The sequence below is a fragment of the Vulpes lagopus genome, chromosome 9 (genome assembly GCF_018345385.1).
Source record: "Vulpes lagopus strain Blue_001 chromosome 9, ASM1834538v1, whole genome shotgun sequence".
Classification (NCBI taxonomy): Eukaryota; Metazoa; Chordata; class Mammalia; order Carnivora; family Canidae; genus Vulpes; species Vulpes lagopus.
In genome coordinates this window covers 72,029,101-72,054,836 of record NC_054832.1, presented here as the reverse complement: position 1 = coordinate 72,054,836, position 25,736 = coordinate 72,029,101, and the positions used below count along the sequence as shown (strand labels likewise).

The following is a 25,736-nucleotide window of genomic DNA, read 5'->3' as shown; positions in this document are numbered from 1 at the left end:
TCACATATTTATTGGGGTCGTTTATGCATTTCTCATAAATAAACATTTACAATTTTTAGATGGCCTTCCCTATTTTAAAAATGTATTTATTCTTTTTTTTTTTTTTATTATTTATTTATTTATTTATTCAGAGAGAGCAACAGAGAGGCAGAGACACAGGCAGAGGAAGAAGCAGGCTCCATGCAGGAAGCCTGACGTGGGACTCCATTCCGGATCTCCAGGATCAAAACCCTGGCTTCAGGCGGTGCTAAACCGCTGCGCCACCTGGGCTGCCCAAAGTGTATTTATTCTTAATATAGGGACTTGTCTTGATGTCATATTTGTTCTGGTACATTGGCTTCTGGTAACATTAGTAGCTGTCGGGCTTTCAGTGGGAGGGATGGTCCTCAGAGGATGACACTAGTGAAAGGGAGCCTAGAGATCAGGAGCTCCTGAAGCCAGAGAATTACAGGTGACCCTTGAACAATGAGGAGTTCTGGGGCACCAGCACCCTCCCTAGTCGAAAACTTGAGTATACCTTTCGACTCCCCCAAAACTTAACTAATAGCCTACTGCTGACCAGTAACCTTACCAATAACATAAACAGTTTATATATTATATAAAATGTGTTATATATATATGTTAATATATATCATATTGTATTCTTACAATATATATGTTATATATATATTATATTGTATTCTTACGGTAAAGTAAGCTAGAGAAAAGAAAATGTTATTAAGAAAATCACAAGGAAAATACATTCACAGTACTATACTGCAAAAATCTGGGTATAAATGGACACACAGAGTTCAAACCTGTGTTTTTTAAGGGTCATCTGTATTTCTTTAGAGTCACTGATGCAGAAAGTGAAGCTGGTTTAAGTCCAGATAGTATGCTTTAAACATTGTCTGACAGCATGTGACTATTAGTCCAGGTGACTGAAGTTGCTTTAGGCAGAAGCCTTCATGTTATCTGTTGGGGGAAGCTACTCCTCTGTATCTTCTGGGCTACTACAATAGCTGGCCTGGAAAGTTGTAAGTTCTTACACTTGGGACCCTCAGATCCCAACATGCTCTATTGACTTTTCAGTCTTGGTCTTGGCCCCTTTCCTGAGATAGCATACCTTCACCCTTGAGCCAACAGTAGGTTTTTTACTTAAAACACAGCTTCTTGACTTCTTGCTTAAGGGCATTGTGACCTAGACCACCAATCCTGGGATTCAGAATTCTCTTTTGTTGTTGTTATATAAATTAACCCATCTCTTATAGGCTAGCAATATTTCAAATGGTGGAGCTTCTACTGGTCTTTGAACTCCTTCAGTGTTCTGATGGCAGACTTTACTCTGACTACAGAAGTGGGGCTGTAGGTCCAGATAGCACCGGCTACTGTTTTCATGCAGGAACTGTGATGCCCGATCCCCACAGCTCGTCTTTTCATCTTGGTTTTGTCACAGAAGGAGCAAGTGTACTTGGCGTGCTGGCTTATTTCAATCCTCTTCACTGTTTTCTTGAGGGAGGCACCATAACCGGTCCTATATTTACCAACGATTCTGACCTTTTGGAGTTTTGGGGCTTTTTGTTTTGTTTTTAAAGATTCTATTTATTTATTCATGAGTAACACAGAGAAAGGCAGAGACACAGGCAGAGGGAAAAGCAGGCTCCCTGCTGGGAGTCTAATGTGGGACTCGATCCCAGGACCCTGGGATCATGACCTAAGCCAAAGGCAGATGCTCAACCACTAAGCCACCCAGGTGCCCCTGATTCTGACCTTTTTTGGTGCATTTAGCCATGTGGCTGCAAACTAGGTCTGAGCCCAGAGAGTAGGATTCAGAATTCTTAACTCTCAATATTCATTCATATTTCTTTCAGGCTTCCTCTGATTTGCATATCTACTGAAGGAAATGTCTATTTTAAAAATATTTTATTAAACTCTATGTCCACTTAATGAGTCCAAAGACCCTCATTACCACACAATGTAAATTTAAGAACTGAAAAGGATGTCTCAGAAATAACAAACTTTTAAAAAAAACTTCTTTCCAGGAAGGGGCAGCTTTGCAAGGCAGCTAAGAGGAGAGACACTAGAAGCATGGAAGTAGGCACACATTCCAGCTCTGCTGCTTAGTAAAGCTAAGAACTTGGACAAATGACTCAGGCTATTGGAATCTCAAAGTTCACATCTGGAATCACAAGGTAATAGTTGAGTTTTCTCTAGGATTAAGAGAGATCATCTATATAAAGCACTTAGCACAGTGCTTGCCTGTTAGATGTTAGCCACTGTTGCAAAATGAATCCTAGATATTATGGTCCTTATCATGGATTCAGTAAAACCAGTCTCTAGAGGAGTAATTCGAAGCCTGGCTCTGTTGCTGCTGTGTGAGTGGGAACCCAGGTTCTTCCACTTACTGGCTATATGACCTGAGGCAAGGTACTTCTCTTGTCAGTTGTCCACACATGCACATGCACATGCACATGCACACGCACATGCACATGCAGAGGACACTCCAGAATCTTCAGAGAAATAAACATAATCCAACTCATAAGAGTGGTAAGGATTAAAAGTCATATGTGTCGTTTTGTTAACTTCCCCACAAGTGCTTTACAACTGTATGTTTCCCCATCTGGTGCCTGCCAGATGGCCTCCTCCATGCCCTCAAAAAGCATTCATCTGAGGTCTTCCTCTCACCCTTACCCTCCTTGGCTAGTGCTTTAAATTACTTCCCTCCAGTACACTCTCTCCTTCTTCCTTGCTAACAGACCCTACTTTTTTTTGTGGGAGAGGACAGATAAATGCCTAGCCCCAAGTAGTGGTTCATGATTCATCTGAATAATTGTGATAATATTGTTCTTTATTGCTTCCCGCTTCCTTAAAGCTAGAGCGTGGCTGTATAACCCACCTCTAGCCAAGGTACTGAAGGAAAGATGGCTGCAGGACATAATAAAAGGCAACACCTTAATCCTGGCAGGAAGGAAGGAAGGAAGGAAGGAAGGAAGGAAAGAAAGAAAGGAAAGAAAGAAAGAAAGAAAGAAAGAAAAGGAAGGAAGGAAGGAAGGAAGGAAGGAAGGAAGGAAGAAGAAGAAGAAGAAGAAAGAAAGAAAGAAAGAAAGAAAGAAAGAGAAGAAAGAAAGAAAAGAAAGAAAGAAAGAAAGAAAGAAAGAAAGAAAGAAAGAAAGAAAGAAAGAAAGAAAGAAGAGGAAGGAAGGAAGGAAGGAAGGAAGGAAGGAAGGAAGGAAGGAAGGAGGGAGGGAGGGAGGGAGGGAGGGAAGGAAGGAAGGAAGGAAAGGAAGGAAGGAAAAGAGAGAAAGAAATCAAGTGAGCCTGGGTCCTAACACTAGGAATAATGAACAGAGTTTCAGATTCCTTTGCAGATATTTTTGTGGTTGTTGTTGGTTCTTAGAATATATCCTTCTAGGTATTAGTCAAATACTTTGTTTTAAACACATTATATATTTTTTCCCTGTGTCATTAAACCAACAATTTGATACACAGGGTCATTTGTTTATTTTTGTTTTCAATGTTTATTGATTTTTCCCCCATTTGGATTTAAATTTCTATTTATATTTACACTGTTCAAAGTCAAAAGCACAAAACGAGCGGCATTGTAAGAAGCCTAAGTGCCACCTCTGATTCAATCACTCCATTCTATCCCTCCAAACAAGGAACAATTTTTATTAGCTTTTAAGAATTGAGTTTTAGAAACCACCAGCTAAAATGTATTCCGTTTCTTAGGTATAAAGAAATATACTATCCATACTGCAGTGTGACTTGTCTTTTCATTTAGCAGTGCAGATTAGAGATTTCTCCATAGGACAGCCTTTCGCCTTTCTTCGAGGAATAATACTTCATTCTGTGACTATTCGATAACGCTCTATCATGTGAATATATCATAATGTCTTCACCCAGTTCTCTTGAGGATGAATATTAGGATTATTTCCAGTATTTTACAAATAATCTAACAACAACAACAAAACCACACAGTACATACATCTTTTCATATTTTTGTTCAAGTATCTTTTGTTCACTTGTTTGATTCAAGTTTTTATGTAAATTCCAGTTAATTAACATATAGCATAATATTAGTTTTTGGAGTAGAATTTAGTGATTCATCACTTACATATAATACGGGGCTCATCACAAGTGCTCTCCTTAATGTCCATCACCTATTTAATCCCATCTCCCCTCCAGAACCCTGTTTGTTTCCTATGATTAATAGTCTGTTTTATGGTTTGCCTCTCTTATGTTCATGTGTTTTGTTTTTTAAATTCCACATATAAATGAAATCATATGGTATTTGACTTTCCCTGACTGACTTATTTTGCTTAGCATAATACACTCTAGCTCCATCCATGTCTTGCCAATGGCAAGATTTCATTCTTTTGGGTAGCTCTTCTTTATCCATTCATCAGTTAGTGGACATTTGGGCTCTTTCCATAGTTTGACTATTGTTCATATGCTGCTATCAACATTGGGGTTCATGTACCCTTTTAATCTGTATGTATTCTTTGGGTAATTGCCTAGTAGTGCAATTGCTGGGTCATAGGGTAGTTTATTTTTAACTATTTGAGGAACCTCCACACAGTTTTCCAGAGTGGCTGTACCAGTTTGCATTCCCACCAACAGTGTAAGAGGGTTCCCCTTTCTACACATCCTTGCCAACATCTGTGTTTCCTGTGTTGTTAATTTTAGCCATTCTAACAGGTATGAGGTGGTATCTCATTGTAGTTTTGGTTTGTATTTCCCTGATGATGAGTGACGTTGAGCATCTTTTCATGCATCTGTTAGCCACCTGTATGTTTTCTTTTGAAAAATGTCTATTTACGCCCATCTCTTAGCCAGATTATTTATTTTTGGAGTGTTGAGTTTGACAAGTTCTTTATAGATTTTTGGATAGTAACCCTTTATCAGATACATCATCTGTAAATATCTTCCCAATTCTGTAGGTTGCCTTTTTGTTTTGGTGATTGTTTCCTTCCCTGTGCAGAAGCTTTTTATCTTGATGAAGTCCCAATAATTTATTTTTGATTTTGTTTCTCTTGCCTCTGGAGATGTGTCTAGTAAGAAGTTTCTACAGCCAATGTCAAAGAGGTTTCTGCCTGTGTTCTCTTCTAGGATTTTGATGGATTCCTATCTCACATTTAGGTCTTTCATCCATTTTGAATTTATTTTTGTGTATGGTGTAAGAAAGTGGTCCTGTTTCATTCTTCTACATGTGGCTGTCCAGTTTCATTTGTTGAAGAGACTTTTTTCCACTGGATAGTCTTTCTTGTTTTGTCAAAGATTCATTGACCATAGAGTTGTGGGTCCATTTATGGGTTTAGTATTCTATCCTATTGATCTATGTGTCTGCTTTTGTGATAGCACCATGCTGTCTTGATGATTACAGCTTTGTAATAGAACTTGAAGTCAGCTTTGCTTTGCTTTTTTAAGATTGCTTTGGCTATTTAGGGTCTTTGTGGTTCCATACAAGTTTTAAGATTGTTTGTTCTAGCTCTGTGAAAAATGCTGGTAGTATTTTGATAGAGATGCATTAAATGTATAGATTGCTTTGGGTGGTATAGACATTTTAACAATATTTGTTTCTTCAATCCATAAGCATAGAATGTTTTTCCATTTCTTTGTGTCATCTTTACTTTAATCAGTGTTCTATAGTTTTCAGAGTACAGATCTCTTACATCTTTGGTTAGGTTTATTCCTCAGTACCTTACAGTTTTGGGTGCAATTGTAAATGGGATTGATTCCTTAATACCTCTTTCTACCACTTCATTATTTTTGTATAGAAATGCAACAGGTTTCTGTACATTTATTTTATAGCCTATGACTCTACTGAGTTTGTGTATCAGTTCTAGTAAGTTTTTGATAGAGTCTTTCAGGTTTTCTACATAAAGTATTATGTCATCTTCTAATAGTGAAAGTTTGACTTCCTTTTTTTTTTTTAAACAGATGCCATTCTTTTTTTTCTTTTTTAAGATTTTATTGATTTATTCATGAGAGAGAGAGAGAGAGAGAGAAAGAGAGAAAGGGGGGGGGGCAGAGACACAGGCAGAGGGAGAAGCAGGCTCCGTGCAGGAAGCCTGATGTGGGACTCAATCCTGGGACTTCAGGATCATGCCCTGAGCCGAAGGCAGGCACTAAACCGCTGAGTCACCCAGGGATCCTCTTGACTTCCTTTCTAATTTGGATGCCTTTTATTTCTTTTTGTTGTCTGATTGCTGAGGCTAGGACTTCCAGTACTATGTTAAATAACAATGGTGAGAGTGGACATCCCTGTCTTGTTCCTGAGCATAGAGAAAAAGCTCTCAGTTTTTCCCCATTAGGGATCATATTAGCTGTGGGTCTTTTGTACATGGCTTTCACAATATTGAGGTATGTTCCTTCTATCCCTACTTTGTTGAGGGTTTTTATCAAGAATGATGCTGTACTTTGTCACTTCCTTTTTCTGCATGTATTGAGAGAATCATATGGTTCTCTTCCTTTCTTTTAATAATGGCATATTATGGTGATTGATTTGTAAACATTGAACCACCTTGCAGTCCAGGAATAAGCCCCATTTGATCTTGATTATTTGCTAGTGTTTTGTTGAGAATTTTGCATCCATGTTCATCAGGGAGATTGGCCTATAATTATCCTTTTCAGTGGGGTCTTTTTTTTGGAAATCAAGGTAATGCTGGCCTTGTAGGATGAGTTTGGAAGTTTTCCTTCCATTTCTAGTTTTTGGAATACTTTGAGAAGAATAGATTTTAACTCATCTTTAAATAGTTTGTAGAATTCCCATGGGAGGCCATCTGGCCCTGGACTTTGTTTGTTGGGAGATTTTTGGTTACTGATTCAGTTTCTTTGCTGTTATTAGTCTGTTCAAATTTTCTATTTCTTCCGGTTTCAGCTTTGGTAATTATGTTTCTAGGAATTTATCCATTTCTTCCAGATTGCTCAATTTGTTGGCATATAATCTTTCATAATATTCCCTTATAATTGTTTATATTGCTAGGGTGTTGGTTATAATCTTCCTTCTCTCATTTGTGGACATTATTTATTTGGATCCTTTCTCTTTTCTTTTTGATTAGTCTGGCTAGGGGTTTATCAACTTTATTTATTCTTTTGAAGAACCAGCTCTTGGTTTCATTGATCTATTCTATTGGGTTCTTTTTTTCTATATCATTTATTTCCAATCTAGTCTTTGTTATTTCCTTTCTTCTGCTGGCTTTACACTTCATTTGTTTATCTCTTTCTAGCTCCCTTAGGTGTAAGATTAGGTTTCATATTCAAGATTTTTCTTGCTTCTTGAAGTTGGCCTATATTGTTGTATACTTCCCTCTTATGCCTTTGCTGCATCTCAAAGGTTTTGGACCATGATGTATTTGTTATCATTTGTTTCCATGTAATTTTATTTCTTATTTAATTTCTGGGTTGGCTCATTCATTCTTTAGTAGGATATTCTTTAGCCTCCATGTATTTGTGGTCTTTCCAAACTTTTTCTTGTGGTTGACTTCAAGTTTCATAGTGTTGTGGTCAGAAAATATGCATGGTGTGATCTCAGTCTTTGTGTACTTCTTGAGGACTGGCTTATTTGTGACCCAACATGTGATCTATTCTGGAAAATGTTCCATGTGCACTCAAAAAGAATATGTAGTATGCTGCTTTCGGATTAAATGCTCTGAATATATCCATTAAGTCCATCTGGTCCAGTGTGTCTTTCAAAGCTATTGTTTCTTTGTTGATTGTTGATTTTCTGCTTAGATGATCTGTTGATCAATGTAAGTAGGGTGTTAAAGTCCCCTACTATTGTTGTATTATTAGCAATGAGTCCATTTATGTTTGTTATTTACTGTTTTATATATTTGAGTGTTCCCAAGTTGAGAGCATAATTATTTATAATTGTTAGGTCTTCTTGTTGGATGGACCCCTTTATTATGATATAGTGGCTTTCTTCATCTCTTGTTATAATCTTTGGTTTAAAATCTTGTTTATTTGATATAAATATGGTTACTATGGCTTTCTTTTGATGTGCATTAGCATGATAGATGGTTCTCAATACCCTCATTTTCAATCGGCAGGTGTCTTTGGATCTAAAATGAGTTTCTTATAGGCAGTATATAGATGAGCGTTGTTTTTTTAAGTCTATTATGACACCCTATGTCTTTTCATTGGAACATTTAGTCCATTTACAGTCAGAGTAGTTATTGATAGATGTGAATTTGGTGCCATTTTATTACTTGTCTTGTTTCTGGAGATTTTCTCTGTTCCTTTCTAGTCTTTGTTGTTTTTGGTCTTTCTTTCACACTCAGAGTCCTTTTTAATGCTTCTTGCAGGGCTGGTTTAGTGGTCATGAACTCCTTTAGTTTTTGTTTGTCTGGGAAACTATCTCTCCTTCTATTCTGAATGACAGCCTTGCTGGATAGAATATTCTTGGTTGCATATTTTTCCCATTCAGCACATTGAATATATCATGTAACCCTCTTCTGACCTACCAAGTTTCTGCAGATAGATCTGCTTCTAAACGTATTTGTCTTCCCTTGTAAGTTAGGGACTTTTGTTGCTTTTAGGATTTTTTCTTTTTCAGTATATTATGCAACTTTTACTATGATATGTCTTGGTGTTGGCCTGCTTTTGTTGATTTTTATGGGAGTTCTCTGTCCCTTGTGTATTTCAATGTCTGTTTTCAGCTATTAGGAAAGATTCCAGCTATAATTTCCTCAAATAAACGTTCTGCCCCTTTTCCCTCTCTTCTTCTTTTGGGACTTCTATGATATGAATGTAATTTTGCTTTATGGAGTCACTGGGTTCTCTAAGCCTACATTCATGACCTAATATTTTTCTTTCACTCTTCTTTTCTGCTTCATTATTTTCCATTTTACCTTCTTTATCACTTATTCATTCCTCCGCTTCTTCCATCCTTATGGTCATTACATCCAGTTGGTTTTGAATCTTGGTTATTGCATTTTTCATTTTGATGTAACTAATTTTTAGGTCTTTAATCTCTGAAGTAAGGGACTCCCCAGAGTCTTCTATGCTTTTCTTAAGCCCAGCTAGAAGCCTCATGATAGTTGTTTTAAATTCTGGATCAAGCATATTACTTATATCTGTTTTGACTAGATCCCTGACTGTGACCTTATCATGTTCTTTCTTTGGGATGAATTTCTCCATGTTGGCATTTTGTCTAGGTCTGTCTTCTTCTGTGTGCTAGGAAAGCCTGTTATGTTTCCTGTTCCTGAGAATAATGGCTTTATAAAGAAGAGGTCATGTACTATCCAGGGCTTGGCACTTCAGGAAGTGTCTCTGGTGTATGCTCTGTGCACTCTGCTGCTGTGTTTTGGCTGCTGTTCCCTCAGGTCAGTCCTCTGTAGAGTTTCTCCTTGCCTGTAATGGAGAATGTTTGAAACTTGGGCAGAGTGTGGCAAGTTCTAACTATGTGTACACTGGTCTACCTGATGCTATTTCCACCAGAACTTCAGCTCTATGGTCAGTAGACAAGGTACATGTGGGGGGTTTGTGCTAGTCTTGCCCAAGAAAAGCAGCACCTGCAGAGTGCTAGAGAGTGGGGCTTGGTATAAGTGGTTCAGGTCATCGCTGTTGGCACAGGGCTGCTTATTGAAATTAGTTGATGCTGAAGTGTGGGGGAAAGAAATGGCACCAGCCCCCTCCCACATCCCCATAGGGCAACCGCCACTGTCTGGGAAGCCCTCTCAGAAGAGCAATCTCTCCTCCTGTGTTCTAGGCATCCCTCTTATCGCTGCCCTCACTCTGTCTGTGTGTGGACTGTCTGCCTCCCCAGAAGGGCAGTGTACCTGTGTTTTATCCGAGGCAGGCTGGCTGAGATTTAAAACTCAAAACTTTAGGAACCTGGCATGGTGCAGCACCACACTGATCCTCTGGAGGAGGGTCTCGCTCTGCTAGGATTGAGGCAGATTTGTCCCAAAAGGTGGTTGCACCATAGTGCAGGGGCATGGAGTTGGAGTAAAGTGCAGCAAAGAGCCAGTGTCCAAGTTAGCTGCCCTTGGCAGGGGTGCGTCTCTTTGGCTATGCTGAGGGGTGGGGGAGAGCAATGGGTCCCACTAGCTCTTTTCTCCCTGGAGGGGCAATACCACTTTTCCCAGATGTGCTCCAAAAAATGGGGAACCATCTCTTGCAGTGCATACCAGGGGATCCTCAGAGCACACCCTCTGTTCCCAAGCTATGTGCCCTCCTTCTCCACAGGAGCACTGCAGCACCCTCAGGACTCAATAGCCACCATGCTGCAGACCTCTAAAACTCCAGTCTTTGAGTCCTGCTGGTTGTAAAAACTCCAGAAAATCAGCCCATCTTGTTTTCCCAGTCAATGGCTTTGGGGAAGTGTTTTCCTTGTGCAATACCCTTTGTCCTCTTCTCTCTGTCTCTCTCTCTCTCTCTTTCTCTGTCTCTCTCCTCTCTCTGTGACCAAGCCTTCCTACCCCTTGCAATACCTATGATCCATTTCTCCTGCAAATCATGTCTCCACACCTCCTTCTTTCCACCATGTGGCCTCTTCCCTCCGTCTAGTTGTGCCATTTGTTCTGTCATTCCTTGGGTCGGTTTCTTGGGTATTCAGAATAATTTGATATTTATCTAGTTGTGTTCAAGGGGTGAGGGAAGCCTACTACTCTGCCATCTTGGCTCATCTCCTTTGTTCAAGTATCTTTAAGGTGGTTTTCTAAAATTGTAATTGCTGTGTCAAATGGTAAATGCATACATAAGTTTGCAGGATACTGCTAACTTCCTCTCTATTGCATTGAACCATCTTGCATTCTAACCACCAAAGGACATAAGAGTCTGTTTCCTCATAAACTTGGCAATAGAAAATGTGGTCAAACTTCTGTATTTTGGCCAATTAGGTAAGTGAAAAATTGTTTCTAAGTGAAATTTGTTCTTCATTTTCTTTTCTTTTCTTTTTTTTTTTTTTTTTTTTGAGGGAGGTTGAAAAGCTTTGTGTATTCTTAAAGTTATTTGCATTTTTTTCTCCATAAACTGTTTATAACATTTGCTCATTGTATTTGGGCTTCAGATGAGATAAAAATTAAAGGCAGACATCATGGCTATCTTGGGAGAAAGAAATTGCAGTACTAAAGAACATTACGTATTACAATTATGTATAATATATATTATTATATTATAGTGTAATTAAGATCAATTGAGAAGAAGTTATGTAAAGATAAGTTTTCTTCAAAGAAAGTGAGCTTGAGGGACTCCTAGGTGGCTCAGCAGTTCAGCATCTGCCTTTGGCTTGGGGCGTGATCCCGAGATTCCAGGATCAAGTTCCACATTGGGCTTCCTGCATGGAGCCTGCTTCTCCTTCTCCCTCTGCCTGCCACTCCCCCCGCTTGTGCTCTCTTTCTCTGTCAAATAAATAAAGAAAGAAATATCTTTATTAAAAAAAGAAACCATGAATATTTACAGGTTTGTAAGCCTTCAGAACCTCTGATAATAGCTGTTTTATTACAGGTAGGAAATAAATAATATGAGAGATAATGCTTTATTATATTTTGTAATCCCTAAACATTTCTCATTTCTCTTCTTTTCAAGATTTCTTTTTTGACTTTTATTGCTTGTTATATTCAACTTATTCTACCTTAGAAAATATAAGGATATTTTTGTAGTGAGTGCATTACATTTATAAATTAATTTAGAAAGAATTGACATACTTATAATGTTGAATTTTCCCATCTCAAACAAGGTATGTATCATTTCATTTGCTTGAGTCTGTTTTTTTGTATTTCAGGATGCTTTTAGAATTCTCCTCATATAAGTATTAGATATGTCCTGTTAAGTTATGCCTAGGTGTTCTGTTATTATTTCCATTATTATTTTTAGTACTGTAAATGAGGTTTCTACTTGTTGTTATGAAGACTAGTATTTTTCTATATTCCTTGATTTCTATTATTTTTGTAGATTTTTACATGAATTTTTAGATTTTCCATACATTTAAAATTTAAAATTTAAAAATTTCATTTTCTATAAATCCAGGTAGTCGTATCTCTTCCTTTCCAATTCTTACACCTTTAACTACTTCATATTGACTACAACATAATAATTATTTTGAGAAGTACCTTCAAAACAATTATAGAAGGGATCCCTGGGTGGCTCAGTGGTTTGGCACCTGCCTTCGGCCCAGGGCATGATCCTGGGGTCCCAGGATCGAGTCCCATGTCGGGATCCCTGCATGGAGCCTGCTTCGCCCTCTGCCTGTGTCTCTGCCTCTCTCTCTCTGTATCTCTCATGAATAAATAAATAAAATCTTAAAAAAAATTATAGAGAATAATGGAAATGGTAAGAAATCCTTTTCTTATTTTTTATTTCAGAGGGAAATTGTTTTATGGTTCCCCTTTTAAAAAGGTGGAACACAGCTACTGTTATTCTTAACTACACTAAAAGAGCACCCACCCTTCTCAGCCTGAAATTATTAACAAACCCCTTTTCTCATCTTAGCCCTGAGGGTGGCTAGTCTCCAGCCTTTAGGGAGATGGGTGTGGAGACAAGTGTCCATCCCACTCTCTATACTGCTAGGGCTTGTAGCTGAGAACTGCAAAACTGGCTCTCTGCCACCACCACCCACTGGGGAGAAATAGCACCGCCTCCCTCATTCTTTAGCAGAGGCACATATCCTTAACTATTCCTTTATTCTTGACCCTTCCCTCACTGCCTTTCTGAAGCCAAACTTTTCTGAAGAACAGGTTAGATTAGTCTATTCTAGTACTCTTCTGCTTTGCTTTTCTTAAATTGAATTGGACCTAGTCACACAAAAGATTGATGTCTTAAATTCTTAACATTCCTCTCTCTCAGTTCATTCTATCCTTTCAATCTGATCAGAAATCAAGGGACACAGGAAACACACAAGTGAAAACAATGACAATAAGTCTCTGACCTCAGTCTTCCCAGGAACAGAAATACCTCAGTGGGAAGAAACCCCAAATTTCAAAGATAAGTAATACATAATTGGATTTCATTAGTAACAGGAGATATAGAAGTAAATAAATATGCTTTATATGACTTGCTATTGCAGCTTTGAATGTGTAGCTTTGGTCTGCCTGATGAGTGCTCTTAACTGAAAGAAAGGTTGTGAGGACTATGACTACAGCCTTGAACTCACAGAGTGCGAGTCTGCAGTTCTATGAAAATACAGTTAATGAAAACACAGTGACTTGACATGGTCATGTGCGTGGCTATACTTTGAGACAGAATAACTTAATTCTGCTAAATTCCTTGTGCTAAATAATTGTACTGTCTATATCCTATTGAATAGAGCACCTTGTATTTCTCTATACAATTATACAGTAACGCACCATTTGGGAGGCTTGGAAACTTGGCAAAGTATTTAACCTCCCTATGTTAAAATTTTTACTTTGTAAAGTAAGAATACTACACCCACATAACACTTCTTGTGGGAATTAAATGATGAAATACACTTTCAAAGAGCCAGCACTACACCGGAGTGCAGATTTTTGTGTGTGTGCTCCAGACTTCAAGAAATAAGTGGCATGTATTTGAGAGCAGAGTAGGAGAGGCACTTAGTAAAAGAATGAGAAGGTAGAGATCAAAAGTCAGGGACGCTTGTAGTTTCACTATTAATAAGAAACCATGAAGGGCGCCGGCGTGGCTCAATCTGTTAAGTGTCTGCCTTCAGCTCAGGTCATAATTCCAGAGTCCTGGGATCAAGCTCCACATTGAGCTGCCTGCTCAGTGGGGAGCCTGCTTCTCCTTCTCCCTCTGCCTGCCACTCCCCCCGCTTGTGCTCTCTTTCTCTGTCAAATAAATAAAGAAAGAAATATCTTTATTAAAAAAAGAAACCATGAATATTTACAGGTTTGTAAAGCCTGCAGAACCTCTGATGATAGCTGTTTTATTACAGGTAGGAAATAAATAATATGAGAGATAATAGCTTTATTATATTTTGTAATGCTCACACCGCATCTGGAGTTCCATATTAAAATCTGGATGTCCTATTAGAGTAGGCTGTTAACAAGTTTCAATGTACATTGTAAGTAAATTTTTTTCCCACAAATCCATTAGTTATGAAGACTCACTCAGTAGTCATTTCCAGGTTGGAGAAAGGGCATTTTCCCCTCAGGAAGCATCATAGAATCTCAGGAGGAGGCGACCATGTGGGGGAAAACCCTCTTCTCCTCTTAGGTGAATCCCAAGTCCATAGATGAGAATCATTAATTCAGAGCATAACCAATGTAGTAGGGAGTATCCAGACCGTCTTACCATTAATGGTTGGAGTATTGGATTGTATTTGGGCTTCAGATGAGATAAAAATTAAAGGCAGACATCATGGCTATCTTGGGAGAAAGAAATTGCAGTACTAAAGAACATTACGTATTACAATTATGTATAATATATATTATTATATTATAGTGTAATTAAGATCAATTGAGAAGAAGTTATGTAAAGATAAGTTTTCTTCAAAAGAAAGTGAGCTTGAGGGACTCCTAGGTGGCTCAGCAGTTCAGCATCTGCCTTTGGCTTGGGGCGTGATCCCGAGATTCCAGGATCAAGTTCCACATTGGGCTTCCTGCATGGAGCCTGCTTTTCCCTCTGCCTATGTCTCTGCCTTTCTCTCTCTGTGTCTCTCGTGAATAAATAAATAAAATATTTAAAAAAAAAGAAAGTGAGCTTCCATCCAGCAACTAACTTTAACAGTTTAATAACTGGGAGAAACTAGGGACCCCTGTCTATTAAAAACTTCCCAGCAGAAGCCAGATAGTTATTTGGTAGTAATGCTACCACCAGGCAATATATTACATGGTGAGTTGGAGAGTCGACTAAATCTTTAATGATTCTGTGATTTGTAACTGTACTAAATATATGAAGTATTAATTTTCTCATAGATACCAAAATATAATGTAGTACTTCACAACTATCTTCAGATGAGTAGTTTGAAATATTCTTATTCTTGAAGAATTTAAATACTCTTAAATTTGAGTGAAATGTTCAAGTACAGATAAGAAACATTTCTTTAAGGAGACAAGGAGTAATTTTATCATTTACTTGACAAAATATTAATTTATCATTATGTCATCTTGGTCTTGTTTAAGGGTCATTGCCTTATATTCATAATATTGCCTGAAAGTGGCCCAACTAACCTTTATTGAGAGCTCATCATCCTACTTTATGAACCACATACACTCTTCTAAAATTATAGATATGATTAAATATGAATTAATTAATGAGCTTCATGAATCTTCTCTCTGAGCTCTTAAGTACTAAGTAATAAAAAAGCATCATGTTATGATGGGACAATGATGCCATCTAGAGAGATATATGCATTGTTCATGTAGTATAAAGCTTTTGAAATATTATATCAGTAAGGCTATGGTTCAAATGGATTTTTAATTAAACCTAACAGGGAAAACAAGGATGTTGAATGGAAGAAACAATCCATTAATAATGAGATTTGTCATAGAAATATCATAAGCTCTCGCTTCGTGCTTGAATTGGATTGAAAACATTAACAAGTATGTTTATAATCAATCTTGATGCCTGTTAAACTTCTCTATATAGAATAAAGGAAATTAGGGAAACCAATAACATTTATCATTTATAAGAGGAGATATAAATGGATGCAACTGAGTTTAGAAAACAGTTGTAAAAAGGCAAGAATTCTAGCTACTGGTATGTTAACACTGCATCTTCTTTTTTTCTGTATATCTGATTAATCAGGTATTACACAGAATATGGACATTATGTACCCAATCTAATATTACTAAATGTGACTCTTGTAGGTGAGTTTTTCTTCTAGCTTTCTCTAACTTGTAATGGTTTTACAACAGAGACATTTAATGCTTATCATACACCAAGGAGCAACCTTTCATTTTCTAGTCTCCTTTGCAGTTAGTTGGTATCATGTGACTGGTTGTGACCAATGGGATATAGGAGGAACTGAGCTATGCCACATCTTGGCCATAAAAGTGCCATAAGCCCCCTGTGTAATCTCTAGCTCCCACTTTCCTTCCACATTAATTGGGTTGGCCACCAGGAGAAGATAAAGCTTGAGTCCCTTTGTCATTATATGAAAAGGCAACTAGCCTGAAGAGCTCATGGGATCCCAGTGGACTCTGAATGAGTAACTACTTTAATCTGTTAAACACCTGAGATTTCTGTAGATTTGTTATTATAGATTCTTAGAGCAGTGTCCTCTGATTGAGAATGTGAATCTGATTCCTTAAAGCCCTTTAAAAAAGGTGAGGCATATTTTATTGGTCAGTCTAGAAAATTCTTTCTGCAACTGAGGGTCCTGCATTCACCACCTCCTATTGCCTAATATGGAGTCTCAGTCAACTTCATTCATGTAAACACTTCATCATTCAAAACTCTCTTTATTTCTTCTAGCCATAGATATAATACACTAAGAGAAGTGAAATTTTCTTTCCGTGTATCATCACATTCCCACTCATTCTTGTTTTCCTCAAAAGATCCTTGAGTGATATGCTGCATAATGGAAGGCTTCCTATCTAAGTGGTTAGGCTGCTCCATCTACTTCTAAGGTTGCCTAGGGATGATATAGCATACTTTTTTGTCTCCTCTTTTATCTTCAGGGCTCAGAAGGATTTGGAAACACTGAAGTAGAGTCAAGGGATAGAATTTCAGAAAACTTTGTGTCCCTTACTAGGGCTTTCACGGGCTATGGGTATAAACCATGTAAATCTCATGGTTGTCAACGGTTTAACCCCAACCAGATAACTTTCTCCATCCTCAGTGGGGATGCCTCTCACCTCCCCAAATTTTTGTGGGGGGAATGTTCTACAAAGACAAATTGAGCTTGCCTCATATTGGGCACTAGCTAGGGAGTATGAGTGGAAGAAAACAACAAAATACCACATTACAAGGGAGCTCTATTGGGGAAACATATCAGCATATACACAGTCTCACAAAGTACTTACCGAGCTGTGGAAAGGATACAGGGAGCTGGGCACAGCTGGATGCACCATGAGCCATAAAAACCTGACAACAGGACCTGGGAAACCACTAGTACAGTCCCTTAATGGCAGAATTCCATATTCCACACCCTACAAGTTAGCCACCCCACTTTAGCTGAATAACTTTCTTGAGAGAGCACTGCTTAATTATGGCTGTTATTTAAATAAGAATGGAGGAATGGAAGAATGTAATAGTGGGGAAAAAAGGCATTACAAATAATAACACCTGGACAACAGACATAAACCACACTGTAGTGGGCTGAGGTGTATGGTCATTGCACCTTTAACCTCAAAGTAGGCTATTTTATATGCAGGTAGTTTTAACTTTGGTTGATGTTCATCCTGTCACACATAAAGGGCACTGCCAGGTTGTTTTCTTTTTTTGCAGCTGGCATCCCTTGGATGTTTGGAGAACATGTCATAACAGTTTTTAAATATTTCACTGTCATCACCATTTAGAATGTGCGTCCTTTTATGGAACCAAAATCTATAACTTAACTCATTGGTTCTAGTTCTCTTTCTTAGAGCCATGCAAAGTTGGCTTAATTTTCCAACCCATATTCTGCACACATCACATCCATTTAAATATTTGAAGATAGATATTTGAGAAACCAATGTCAAACTTGAAATAAAGTTTTAGGCAATCTGGGACTTCCAAAACACTGTAATAATTTCATTAAGGAATTAAATATAAAAGGAAAAAGCAACTCTAAAAAGAGTAGAAGAAAATATCAATGTGTATTCATTTATTCACCCTGTAAATTGGAAAGAAATTTCTTATATTAAGTTACGTTAGAGAAAAATAGAAGAGATTAACTTTTTTGAATACATTAAGATATAGAACTCCTACAGACAAACTGATGAATACTAACAAAGTCAAAGAAACTAAAAAATAAACTTGACATATGTGCTAAAAGATCAGCATAGTAATATCATATAAGTCAATAAGGAAAACACTAATTAATTGGCCAAATTAGGTAAAAAAAATTCACAAATACAGAACTGTAAGTGATTAATAAACTTGTAAAAGTGTTTAATCTCACCAATAACCAATGAAATGTAGATTAAAAAACAAGTTATGAATTTTCTCTCTTTAATAGAAAATATTTTTAAGTAATATCAAACTCTAGAGAAGGGTTGATGAAACATGGATTCTTAGCCATTTATCAGTGGGAGAAAAATATTGGAAAAAATTTAGCATACGCTTGAAGATATTTTTATGCAAGTAGACAGTACTTTGATGAAATGAATAGGAAAAAGGCTTCTGCACACAAACATGCATCCCAATGATATTTATACCAGTGAAAATTTAGAAGCAATCTAAATCTTGAGTGGTGAGTGGCTGTGATATATATCTTCCCAGTGAAACAGTATGTGTTTTTAGGAAATGGTATTTCTGAAGACTTTAAAGACATAAAGCAAATGCTTACTCTCATAAATAACAAAAACATGCACAAATGGGAAAAATAGATAAAATGCAAGAGTATCTTAAAAAGGTGTGCATAGAAAATAGTCTGAAAGGAACTATAAAACAGTTACAATATCTTTCCCTTTCTTTTAATCCTGAGAACAAGCCCAAGTTAGCCTCCTGGTGGAGGGAGAGATTCCAGCTTTCCAGATTTTCCCACCATTTCAAGTTAAGTCCCAGATCTGGAAATGAGGCCATGATGGATTCTCCAGCTGCAGCCAAGCAGGTCCAGACAAAAAGCCCTCTGGCCAAGATAGAGAACAATGGGAAATAATAAGTGTTTTGTTTTATGTTGCTAAGTTTTGGCATGGCTCGTGATAATAAAAGCTAATTGATAAAAACGATAGCGTTTTCTCCAGGTAAAATACTTGAAAGTAAATACACTGCCATATTCTGAATTATATTATTAACAAACTGCTTAACTTTTCACTAATGTAACCAGTTCATAATTTTTAGTAATGAACATTCTTGATGGTATTGAAGGGATGCTTATTAAATGTGAAGAGGGCAGGAAATTAAGAATGAATGATATAATTAAGATGAAATAGATGTTTGAAAAACCAAAATAATAAATAAGATATATTCAACAAATTGAAATTCATTAATATATTAAATATGGAGTCTGAGGTCATTGGTCTATAATATCTACAGCATACATATTGCATGGCTTCTTGTGTCTCATCTGAAGCATTTGAGGATAAACATTTTGGGCAAATTCTCTCCTTTGGTGCAGAGAAGATGAGAAAAAAACACAAGGAGGGGCATTTGGGTGACTCAGTGGTTGAGCGTTTGTCTTGGCTCAGGTTGTGATTCCGGGGTCCTGGGTCTGCCTTTTTCTCTGCTGCTCTCTCTGTGTCTTTCATGAGTAAATAAACAATATCTTTAAAAAAAATCACACACACAGGAAATGACAACGTCACCTGGAGGACATCACTGGATATTATATTAGTTAATGTTGGCTACATGCTCTGATAAGTAGATTGTAAATTATGGAATTGTTAGCACATAAAAAGGCACTATTGGGCAGCCCGGGTTGCTCAGCAGTGTAGCACTGCATTCGGCCCAGGGCCTGATCTAGAGATCCAGGATCGAGTCCCAAGTCGGGCTCCCTGCATGGAACCTGCTTCTCCCTCTACTCGTGTCTCTGCCCCTCTCTCTGTGTGTGTCTCTCATGAATAATTTTTTTAAAATCTTTTAAAAAGGACACTATTTATTAGTTTTGTTACAATACTGGGAAGGTGAGCAGATGTGAGAGAGTGGCCCTCCTCCATACAATCTTTCAGGAATCTAGGCTGACAGAGCTCTGCTGTCTTCAGTATGTGGCTTCCAAAATTCCTGGCTCCCAGAATCCAATTCAATCCAGTATCCCTTCTCTATTTCAGCTGGCCAGAGGGGGAAGGACCATAAAGGATTCTGTGTGGGAGATATACTCATGTAGCTTTGAAATGGCAGGCATCAGTCTCTCTTATTCCATGGATTAAAACTCAGTTATAGGACTATCCGACTTTAAGGAAGGCTGGGAACTCTTTATGTGTTAGGAAGAAAGGAACAAGAGGGAACGGCCAAGGGCTAAGCCTTTTTCACTCGAGCATCTCATATGTATGTGCACCTTCCCACCATTCTTTCTCATCCTAATTTCTGATGGACCTTGCCCTAGGACCTCTCGCTTTGAGTGACCCACTGCCATTTGTGTGCATAAGGCTACATTACTCAGGTGAGGTGAAGAGAAAAAAAAAAACCAAAGCTGTTCAGATCCATTCACTTAGAGAGTTATATTCAGTACGAATCAATACTGGAAATGACTGTAAAAAGGGAATAAAGTTCACTGATATCAATAGTATCCAGAATGAGAGAGATGTTCTTTATTGCTCTTCAATGATTATCTCAGACATGAAGTATTTCATTCAGTTTCCATCACACTTGCCAAAGGATAAGGTGGGTCACAAAATCAAGCCATGGGAAGAGAAGCTGGAGGAACTGGAGTTATTCAGATAGAAGAGCAAAGAAGGATCAATGGAGAGGCTGTAATTGTCTTTACATGAATTTTTTTTAATAAGTTTTTTCTGATAGCAAAATTGCCTGGCGGAGGTAGGGGTGGGGATGTTATCTATACTTTCACCACCCAAAGACAAACCCTGTTAATATAACTGTTTAACTGAATAAATATTAGCTAAATACCGAATAAATATAATAATCACAATTAACTCTTACTGAGTGCTACTCTTTACTAGACATCATACCGTGCAACAAATCTATGAAAAAACAATTCCTCTCCTTCCTCTTTTACAGCTGAGGAATCCGAGCCTTGGGTTAACTATCCAAGGTCATAAAGGCGGTGTATATAGCAAAGCCAGGGCATAGCAAAGCCAGGACACAACAAACCCAGGTTTTGTGTGATGCAAAACACATATTCCTTACCATTTTTCTATGTTGCATCCTAATTTACTGCATTTCAGACTATGTTATAGCTGTTTTATCTTAATTCTTGAAAGAATATAATTCAAAAATACCTTCTTGATATATCCTAATATTTGTTAATCACAAACATTTTTTTTGGTCTGACATTTTAACTCGAACTTAGGTAAAAGCAAGACAGAAATAATTGACTTAGAATAGAGGCATAAGCTAATTTTTTTGACAGGACATTTTGGTCCAGAATAGCTCTTTATTCTTAGAACTTCCTGACCAAGGATCCCTGGGTGGCACAGCGGTTTGGCACCTGCCTTTGGCCCAGGGCACGATCCTGGAGACCCAGGATCGAATCCCACATCAGGCTCCCGGTTCATGGAGCCTGCTTCTCCCTCTGCCTATATCTCTGCCTCTCTCTCTGTGACTATCATAAATAAATAAAGATTGAAAAAAAAAAAAAAAAAGAACTTCCTGACCAGTGTTGCCCATTGGCGTACCTCATGTCTCCATCTCACAGTCTATAGTAGCTAGGCTAATATGGTGCTAGTTATGGTTACTCACATCTCACAGCAGTGAAATTACTAGCTTTTTTGTGGAGGCAAAAAAGGATCTGTTCAATTTTTTCTTTCTCTTGGATAAAGACCAAAATATTCAAATTTCTGCTTTGTTGTCTTTGTTGTAATTCTCTGCCTGGTTCCTGTTAAGTTACAACAGTCAAAACAAAACTGAGATACTTGAACAAAGATAAGCATAGAGGAAAAATTCTATGAAGTATACCTGGTATGCAGTAGCTAAGTCAATTTTATTTGAAATTCACTTCCAGGTTGTGTTTGTTTGGGGTTTTTTTTGTGTTTTTTTTGTTTGTTTGTTTTGGTTTGGTTTGGTTTGGGTTGGGTTTTGGTAGGTGCTTTTGTTTTGTTTTGTTTTGTTTTGTTTTGTTTTTGCCATCAGTGAACAGCTGCTAAACTCAGGGGTAGTTAACAAGTTCTCGTGGCACAGTTAGTGAAATGGTTAATGGTTAGTAGAGTTGAGACTGGCAGGAAAAGGAGATTTGAGGTGTTCTTTTCCCATTGCCAGGACATGAAGATAGTCTAAGCAAGTTATACACTCAGTAAAGCCCAAAAGCAATGCTTAAGCACTACTGAACACAACCCACACCCAGACCTTCACAGAAAGAGGTATGTAATGATGACCAGGGTGACATTTACCATAAAGTGATATCTTTAAAATCATAGCATTCTGGAATATGCTATCAGAATTTGAAATTGCTATCATATTCAAAGACATTAACATTTTCTTTTTTTTTTAAAAGATTTTATTTATTCATGACAGACACAGAGAGAGAGAGGGAGAGGCAGAGACACAGGCAGAGGGAGAAGCAGGCTCCATGCAGGGAGCCCAACATTGGACTGGATCTCAGGTCTCCAGGATCACATCCTAGGCTGAAGACAGCACTAAACCACTGGGCCACCAGGGCTGCCCAACATTAACATTTTCTTAAAAAATAACCAGAAATCCTCTACTACCAACAAAATTTTTTTTGTTACTTCAGTCTTAGGTAGAGCACTCATGACCCAGAATTGAGACTGACCCAGTCCTGATTGTCAGAGGACTCACAATTAATTAAAATGCAGAATTTTAGCAGCACTTTTCAAGTATTCATTCCTAGCATATACTACTGTACTGCCTTATCGTTGTTCTCTATTAGAATATGTTGACTCTTGGGTGAGTAGATAATATTTTTGCTTTTGGTACAGTGTCCAGAAATTAATTTTCAAACATAAAGCATGATCTGCCATAGCTGTCCCAATAGTTGATATGATGATGATGATGATGATGACGATGATTTTATCATTTGCCCACTATAGGGAAAATGATTCTTATGCTTGGTTTTGGCCAAGTGATAAATGATTTCACTGTATGTAGATATTAAAAGGAGCAGAAGGCCTACAGGAGAACTTGAAGATCCCCCCTGTATGTAGAGGTACAGCCACTAATCAGGCTACTACTGCACGTTATACACAGACACACACTCATGCATGCATTCATACACATATACACTCACACACACTTATGAACACAGGCATACACACACACACATACACCTATGGGCAACACACGCCATATATATCTTTTAATGAGTACCTTTTTAGAATCAAATAATCTGGTAAAATAAATATTAGTAAATAATATATTTAAATATTGATAAAATAAATATTGCGTCTCTCATTTAGTTATTGGAAGTGGTTTACTCAGTAAGACTAATCACTTAGTAAGACTAAGTGAGATTCAGTTAAGAATAAACATTAGGGAAAAAGAAAAGAATAAACACTAGAAAAATGACTATGCTGCCCCTAAATGTTTTTTTGTTCACAGGATATTTATTAATGAAGTGATTACTTTAGCTGGTCAGGACAAAATGCCAAGTGACTAAGTGACAATGAAATTTTTCCATGAACTCTAATTACTAAAACCAAGTAGGATGAGTTTTTTTCTTATATAAAAACCAATGTATCATTTTTAAAGTCAAATTAAAAGAGGTATCTATATGATTATTAAGAATTCATTATGATTCCCCATTTTTGCATTTTGTATGCTCTATTTCATTTAGGAAAATGTGAAGACTAGAATTCTAAAGAAAAAAAAAGTAGTTATAGCACTTCATCATAGGGAAGCATGATCTACTATTAACTTGTCTTCACAGTCATTCAAAAGCTATTTGGAGCAGTCTTTGATGAAGAGGGTAGATTAGTCGCCTATTCCCCTCCTTCACCCTGAGTGTGCATTTGAGTAAAAATGTAGCTACTTTTCCTCAGAGGGCTACAAATGAAATGACCTCTAGTAGATCATGGAACTAAAAGGTCAAGAGAAGAAAAATGGTCTGTTGGAAATGTCCTGATTTCACAATTTTAGAAGACACACTTCCATTTTTAAAGCTTGACATTTAGTTCCCATTTACACACTAAGAACATTGTTTCTCCTCCAGGAAAAACCCCATATATCTCTTTTTTTCCTTTTCTTTCTTTCTTTTTTTTTATCTCTTATATTTCAAAATCACTGGTCGGGGGTGTGTGAGATGGAAGGAGAAGGGAAGAGAGAAATAGTAATTTTAAATATCGCAATGATAAATTGAATGAGCACCCCAGATTAACAATAACATATTACCAGTTAAAGGCATATTGGAGAACCCTGAGAAATCACTCACGAGGCCACTGAGTCTGAGGTAGATGTTGGTTTGGTTGAGATAGCACTGATGTGTGTAGTTAAATATTGAAAGCCCACAGGTACTCTTTTTAAGCAGAGTGGCACATAACAACACAATAGAACTCATATAGGCTTGTCTTTCTTTTTTAATGGCCTTCACTTGTTTTGTCAATGTAAATAATAAAGCAATTAAGGTTTATTAATATTGCATCAGTCTTGACTGTTCTCTATCTACCAGGCTTGCATCCTTGTTTTGAAAAGTAAACAGGATTTATAGTCTTTAAAAATTAACGCACTTGGCTGCTGGTTTGATAAATGATACTATAAATTATACTCAGTGAGTTTGCCATTCTAAAACCTTCAGAGGGAATATAGTTGGGGGAAAGTGAATGATCCTAGGGGTCAAGGGCCTCTGTTCTGTCTCCTTACTGACATTGCCCGTGACCTGGAAGAGACATTTTTTGGTCTTTGAAAATGTCAATGTCCTTGCTTGGGTAAAAGTATGAAGTTAATGGGAATTTCAATTTCCTTTCATTCAGTTTTCAGAGGGCAGGGGAGCCAGGAAGGAGGCTGAGGGAATAAAGCAGGTGTCTGCCCAAGGCTGGAAGTCCTCACTCAGTATTATCCCATTGCCATTTTCCTTCACTACTCACCCCACCTTCCTCCTGGCTCCCTGCTGGGTGGCCAGGACTCTGAGCACCTTCTCACTCTTCACTTGTAGGCACCCATCCTCATTTACAGATGTTTCCTCTCCACCACAACAGGGTGGCGCTGTTTCTTGGCCTGTGTTAGGTGGTTTGGTGTTAAAAACATGGGCTTTTGGAGTTAGACAGACCTGGGTCTCCTCTGCTTTACCTCCCACCATCTTGGTTAGGGTCAAGTTCCCCAAGACCCAGAGGTCGGAGCTCCCCTTCATGATACCAGGTTAATAATGACTACCATGCAGGGTTGCTGTCAATATTAGAAAAGGCTATGCAGTATAGCCTCTGGCACAGCTCAGCTGTAATTCCCTCCTCTCCTTTCCCCTGTGTGCCTTTACTCCACGTTAGACTTTGGTGTCCTGTACGTTACATCCTCGATGTCACACACTTCATATACACAGCCTCATTGAAGTCACTTGATGCGACTGTAACCTCATGCTAGAGTATATGACTACTCATAGTCCATGTTTTCAAGGATAATTTTCGAAAAGGTAGTCATGACTTTTTTGTAAAATCAACACACAGTGAATATTTTATGTAAAACATTAATATAAAACATTAATTAAGGGGAACTGTTAAAAGGTAAATAAAAACTAGTTCAAATTCAGATTTAGTGTATAGAGACTTACATTCTCAACCAGACAGAACTGATTTGTGTTGCCCTAAGTAAGACTAATACATGTGTCTATAGGCACCTTATCAATTTTCTATAGACTCACTTCTATCTCTACCAAATTGTAAAACAGCCTCAGCAGAGACCATCAAAAGCACACACTCCTATGGAATCTGATAACCCTTGAACTTCCATGGAATGTCCAACATGCCATTGAAAAGACACTTGAGGTTCCCACAGGCCCATTTTGAAGTCTTTCACAATTTCCTTGGTCTTCAGCATTCCCATTTGATGGACAAGTAAACTAAAGATTGAACTGTTGGATAATGTGCCCGAGGTCTTTGCATAGTATGTCTGGGTGAGGCTTCAAGTTGGCCTGGCTCCTCACCAGTGGTGACTTTGTCCACGGGCCACACGAAGCCTGCTTTGTTCTCCAT

At 37.8% G+C, this 25,736-nt stretch overlaps 1 protein-coding gene across 1 annotated transcript; it reads right to left on the bottom strand.

Annotated features, from left to right (window-relative positions):
• Nucleotides 1-1,278: 1,278 nt before the first annotated feature.
• On the bottom strand, nt 1,279-25,736 carry LOC121498628 (60S ribosomal protein L37a-like). The gene is made up of 2 exons (XM_041768607.1): nt 25,688-25,736; nt 1,279-1,553 (listed from the first exon to the last, which is right to left on the bottom strand). Exons 1-2 carry the CDS (start codon nt 25,734-25,736, stop codon nt 1,279-1,281), a joined length of 324 nt encoding a protein of 107 aa, XP_041624541.1.

Coding starts and splice junctions, on each gene's coding strand:
- LOC121498628 (XM_041768607.1), bottom strand. CDS start 25,736: ATGGAGAACAAAGCAGGCTTCGTGTGGCCCGTGGACAAAGTCACCACT. Junction 1,554..25,687: donor CGTGGACAAAGTCACCACTG/GTGAGGAGCCAG, acceptor CAAAACAAAAAG/CCCCAAAACTCCAAAAGGTC.